Genomic DNA, 6,497 nt, shown 5'->3' on the forward strand with positions numbered 1-6,497 from the left:
GATTCCGATCTTGAGTTTGTGCAACTTTGGGTCTGGAAATCCGACTATTTACTTCCTCTCGCCTCTGCTCCTCCTCCTCGGGAGCCGAGGATAGTTCTCGACTTCTACGAGGGGAAGGAGGGGGCGGGTTCACTGGTTGTTGCGCCACAAATTGGGCCACGGCTTGAGCCGCAGCTCGTGTAGACGCGTCTCGTATCAAGGCTAGCAAGGCCTCCTGCGTCAGCTGGATCATCGGTTCTTGGGGTGGAGCCTCCGAGGGGAGCACTCCGGTTGGGGGCACGGCCGAAGATTTTTGATGTGATGAGGGGAGTCCCCCATTGAGGGGTGTTTGCTGGTGTGTTAGGGGGGTTACCTCCTGAGGAACTGACTGTTCGCCAGGGGGGTTCTGTTCCATTCCGCTCGCTTGGGCTTCTCGTATTGCGTCTAGATCGTGTACGTCACGGGCTCGGGACCTGGTGTGCATGCTCAACGTCGAGGTGAAATTTTTTCCCACAGACGGCGCCAATGATGTGGTTGAGGTTTTTTTGCTAAGGAATAAATCGGGATTTTACCACGACGGACTTTTACACCAGGTGAAATATTATTTCCGCAAAATGTGTAATAATCAAGAAGGAGGGGTCTTGTCAATGAATAGTAGTCTTGGATTAAAAAATTAGTATTTTGGTATTTATAGGGGTGTTGAAAATTATATGGTGTGATAGGTTTTATGTACTTATGGTGTGCCTCCTATATATCCAATTACTCTTTTGCCCTTATAATTTTATATATTTTTTTACTAATGTATATCAAGATGTGATTAGTTTAGTAATGGGTGCACTATCTTAAAGTCATGATGATTGTTTTCGAGATCTATGACGTTGGATGTTGTTAATCACTCAATTAAAATTTTCTTGTTTCAAATCATGTCAGCTATTTTCTCGATGACGTTAGAGTAGTATTCCTCTGTTACTTTTGCCGGCAAGAATTTAATGAGTTCATTAAAAAGCTTTTTTCCATGTCAATTTTTATTGTTATTTAAACACTAATTATATCATCATATTAATATTGTAATAATATATCGATACAATCATAAGAAATTATATTGTAGTCACATAAAATAAGAGTACAATATTTTTAATTTCCTACTTTACGAGATTTTCAAAATGTCTCTGAATATTGAAAAAATTCAACGCGTTTAATTACTAAATTTCGTGAAATAAATGATTAAATATGTCGAATTTTAAGACATGATTGGTTTGTTAGTTGTGTTTATTGTTGTAAGAAACGGTAAGTAATGAAAATGAAGAGGGTGTCAATTATTTCGGTTAAATTGATGTTGTTGTGGACTTACACGCTTCAAGTTCATAATTACGCCCTCATTACTTGTCAAATAATTTTGATGGTCATTTGTTTGTTTGTTAGCCTTTTCTTGCAATTTTTGGGTGGTTGTTTTTGTCTTTTGGGAAGCATATGGAATCTTCGAGAAATCACTTGATAACGAATTTGGGGGAATTTTCTTTATTTTTTTTATTTCTTTTTTTCCTCCTTCAAAATTTATATTTAATTTTTTGATTAAATCGTTTACCAATTTACAATCAATGGGATCGATTTGAATTTACATTACGTGTGTAACCAAAATTGGTATAGATAAGTGCCACACATTAATATGACGATCGATTTGGAGTGAATTTGAACCCAACCCACTTAGATTGGGATGAGTTCTGAAATTTTAAGCGGATTTCGAACCTTAATAGCTTGACTTCGAACACATCCTAAAGCAGCCCCCATTATTTTTCTAATATTTTATATGCAAAAAATTATGTATACTTTATTTACACTTACATATAATATACAAACTTAATATTTTGATAAATTAGAATAACGATATAAATAGTTTATAAATATTTTAATGTTTATATAAGTCCTGCATCTAAATTTTTTAATATTTCAATGCCCCTAAAACAATCACATATAAATTTACAATAAAAAAAAACTTTCAATAATATTAATCTCATATTTATAAAATTATGATAGTATTATCTTTAAATATATATTAATACTTTAAAAATATTAATCGGACTTATCGGATCTATCAAGTCTAATCTAGCAGATCCCGTCCAAGACAAGATTGAGTCTGAATTTTAAAAAAAATTGATATGGTGGATCCCGAGTTTTGACAAACTCATCCCGTTGTCATCCCTAATTAAGCAACGATTAAAAAATAACTTATTAATATATAAAATTAAAGTAAATAATATCTTACACAATAAAATATCGACCAAGTCATAAACTACGTCAACAAATAATGGGTAGGCCCAAGATTTGGTGGTGCTGCGGATGATGCAAGTGCGACCACAGGCGATGTGGAGGACTTGGCTTTCAAATGCAAAATTATGTGCATCCAGAAATAATTAGTATTGGTGCACCAAACTCAGTGCACTTTTTCCACCCACACCCACCAATTTTGTGGCAATCTGTGTGCGTAAAGGAAAATTAAAAAATAGGATATTTTGGAGGTCTGGCCCTATGGAATCCGAGGTGAAGATCTATTAATTTATCTATTATATTACTCCTTCATGATTAATTTTTTTTAATTATCTTTTAATATTTAAAATTCGAGTTTTTACTAATTTAATTTAAAATAAATTTTTTCTGAAATTTAACATAATTATAAATATTTCTCAATTATTTGAAAAATTAATACTCACTTGATTTTAATAATCTTCTAATAACGAGTCTATTTTGTTAGCTTCCATTATATCTACTCAAGTGTCTGTAGGTGGAGGGGTCATTTTGCAACTTTTTACGAAAATTATGATTAATTTTAAAATTTCATAAATAGTGGGTTCAATTTGAAATGGTACTAAACTGTATGACAAGTTTTGCAATTTTGCAACTCTCTCGAATGCACAATCCTTTCTTTGATCAAAATGGGGTCGTGCAGTTCCTGTATACAATATTAGGGATGACAATGGATTTGGATTGAACCAAGTCCCAGCCCTAGCCAAACTTGAGACCTTTAAATAGGAAGTCTTTAAGGTTTTCCTTTTTGTTAAAAAGAAAAAAAGACAAACAAAAATGAGTAGGTATGACATTAGCATTAGAGTTTTTTTTTTTTTTTTTTAATTTTCACATTTTTTTTTTTTTTTTTAATTTTCACAACGGCAACTCTGAATTATTTATTTTATCAATCGTCGGTTCATGAAATATTTTAAATAAATTAATTTATTTTAAGTACAACATGAGCAAGATCCAATGAGTATTTTTACATGTGGGATCTGGGTAGGCATACAAGTATTAATTTGGTCCAGATCCTAGTAAAAAATGTAATAAAATTTGTATTTCAAAAATTCAATCCGAATTCTTGGATTAGTTGATAATGGGTCTACACTCTGCACATCACGGGTCAAAATTTCTTAAGATTGTCAGATTCTATATAGTAAAGTATTCGATTTAATATATAAATATCACATGTATATATATATATATATATATGTATTTTTGTTATTTGTATATTTAAAAGAAATATACTACATATTGTTTATAAGTACAAATAATACGAGAAATAATATGAACTTATGTAAAAAAAAATTGAGATGATGATAGGGAGGAAAACAAAAATCTACGTCATGGATTCTCACAACCTGATTCTTTTCAACATTTTCCTAACCTGGACCAATGGTAGATTGAACCACGTGAACTCTTTTGGAACTTTCTTCTGCAGGTTCTCATCACAAATGTTCTTTCATTACCACATTTGCGTGATTGTCTAGCTGTGAATGGAACCATATGTAATTTCTCGAGAGTTATTTTGTAGTAAATTTAAATTTTGGAAAACGATAAAAAAATATTTGGAATGATTTGTGTAAATAAATTATAGATCTGGGGTGCAAATATAATTATTCGTAATTCTTTTTCAATAATTCTTGTAAGACTTCTCCCTCTTTTCTTGGAAATTTGAAATTCTGGTTGATGGCTTTCTCTTTACTGGGCAGGTTCCAGCAGTGCAGAGGAAGATATAATAAAAGAAGGCAGCAACTGCGGAAGAAATAGCTCAAGCGCTTGCATGTCCAAACAGTTTTCAAAATGATCATCTGTGGCTTTTCCAGATTAAACACAAATGATTTGCCTACCGTGTCGTGTTGAGGATTACATCAATTACATGAATGTCCATTTGCAGTTGTTTTACCTCTGTATGGACTTGTAAAGCACCACCGTCACGTATTTGGAAAGGAACCGGTTGGTGGAGCCAAGTGCCACAGCTGACTGCCCGCTCCTGTCTTTGTGCATGTAGAGATGGTTCAGCACCACATGCTGAGGCCTTGAGTGAGGAGGCGGGATCTCCATGTGGGACGATGGGGCGTTAAGCAAAGTCAAATTTAGATGTGGAGGAACAAGTGGTGGTTCCTTTGCAAAATCCTCTTGACTGAGTTGCAAGTTGTTGTAGCTGGAATCGGGGGACTGAGGTGGTTCGAAACCAGAAATGCTGTCAATATCTTCTGGGACGTAGTCCTGCAGCATATCAGAAAGCACTATTTTGTCAATTAAGTATATAGTTCGCAAGAGAATGTATGAAAATCAACATGGTCGAGAGACGTTCACGTGAGGCCCCCAGCAATCAACTAAAAAGCAAAGCGCAAATTTGACCCTCGTTCCAGAGAGGAAAGCATTTTAACAGTATCAGCCAGCATAGTTAGGATGATCATCGTTTTTTTATGCTTTGGTGTAGAATCCAAAACTCGACATATATTTTCCCTCAGAAAAAGTTAAGAATCGTCCCAACGTTCAATCTCTATCAATTGTACCACATGTAACTATTGGTGATAACATTTTGCTGTCTTTCGAGCGACTTTTCAGATTCTAAGGTCTGGAGTTGTATGATGAAAAACATACAGGATATTCCAGTTGCTATCAGCCGCAATAAACTCAAGACACAGTAGAAACTAAGGTAGAGCACAACTAAGAAATAATATTCATAACTTAACTAGTGAACTTTAAGTACAATTTGGCGAGAAATGCAATTAAAGGTGCAGAGTGTACGTTTACTTGCCCCCCAAAAGTGATGTATGCTTGTCATTATTATGATTAAAGAAGTCTTTGATAAATAGCACACCACGATTTTATAGTAAATACACAACACACATATTCCTTTTAAACCTGTAAACCAGCAAGCGATAACCAATTTTTGGATCTGATAAAAAGTGTAAGGCATACAGAGAGGCATTATCACAGAGAGACTGATGATAAAATTCAACCAATTTAAAACAAGAAGGCTATTAAGTTTCAGAATTACAAAAAGCATAGCCGATGATGTCCGAAAGACGAAAAGATCTTAGAACAAGACAATAGTAATCAAAATAGCTTCAACTTAATAGCACATTTCTCTTGCTCGTTCCTAAGAATTCATGTCTCACTTTGTTTCTGTACATTTTTTATACATATCCCAGAGCAGAAGTACAGATTAATAAGCAGAAGTGAACATTTTCATGAGAAGGGATGAAAAGACAATGAGGATAAAAGGAAGAGGAGAAACAAGAGTGCACCTGCAAGTCTAATATGTTATAACTGTTTCCTGATTCATCATGTTCCAAGGGCTGATCAGGGGAGTACCTCCATTGTCCATCAACAATAAACCTATATTGATAAACTCCTGAAGGGAGTACTTTCATGATTGTGTAGTCTTTTCCCGATCTTTGCAAGGGCTTCCTGTAGAAAGTCGCCAACGCTTAAAATTTGCTTATAATTGTTGAAGATTAATAAAGGTATCGATATATAAATCAAAAGAACAACCTTGTTTTCCAATCATCCCATGACCCCTCAACCAGAACTTCTTTGCCGCCATAGCTCCACGTTATCATAGTTGGAATACCTTGCTCATTGTATCTGTCTTCATAACTTGAGGTAGTCTGCATCCATGAAGGATTAGGGATGTGCAGTTCACCAGGTCTTTTTAAAGGAACCATGGGCATCTGCACATAGAACAAGGGATGAAACATTTGATTCAGTCCACCACAACTTGATCTAAAGAAGACGTGAAGCAGATAATATTACCGCTCCCATGCTTTACAGTTACATTTAAACTAATAATGCCAAGCCATGTGTAATATTCTTTGGTTGGAATTAGCTGAAAGGCAACAGACACGAAACAGAGGTTTCTTCATAAACAAAGGCTCCAAATTAAAACATGGCCACAGACAAAAGCTTGCAAACCGGAACAGCCATTACAAAATTTGCGCAAGCAGTGGTCAATGAAAGTTCAACCTTCCAGCAGCATATCTCTATTTGCAAATTGCAATCTAATATATTTAGTGAAATAGGATAAGCAAATAGTCATCTGTTCAAAAGCACTAACTTCCGTTCTCTCACTCAACACAATCACGAGATGTTTAACATAAATTCCCTAAAACCCAACTATTTCGTCTTTTCTTTTTTTCTTTTTAAATATACTGTACATACATTACTGATAGAAATATCGCAAAAGTTGAACATGCCTGAAGCAAAAGAAGAATGATGAGAAG

General features: G+C 34.7%; 1 protein-coding gene across 1 annotated transcript in view; it reads right to left on the reverse strand.

Moving 5' to 3' along the window:
- LOC105168048 (SNF1-related protein kinase regulatory subunit beta-2) overlaps positions 3,999-6,497 on the reverse strand; it is a 3,413-nt gene continuing 914 nt past the window's right edge. The window contains exons 2-4 of the mRNA XM_011087961.2: positions 5,770-5,948; positions 5,523-5,685; positions 3,999-4,491 (exon numbers count right to left, since the gene is read on the reverse strand). Coding sequence (XP_011086263.1) covers positions 4,165-4,491; positions 5,523-5,685; positions 5,770-5,948 — 669 coding nt within the window. The 3' untranslated portion in view covers positions 3,999-4,164. The remainder of the gene's footprint in view (positions 4,492-5,522; positions 5,686-5,769; positions 5,949-6,497) is intronic.

This window comes from Sesamum indicum, linkage group LG8 (assembly GCF_000512975.1).
Source record: "Sesamum indicum cultivar Zhongzhi No. 13 linkage group LG8, S_indicum_v1.0, whole genome shotgun sequence".
Classification (NCBI taxonomy): domain Eukaryota; kingdom Viridiplantae; phylum Streptophyta; class Magnoliopsida; order Lamiales; family Pedaliaceae; genus Sesamum; species Sesamum indicum.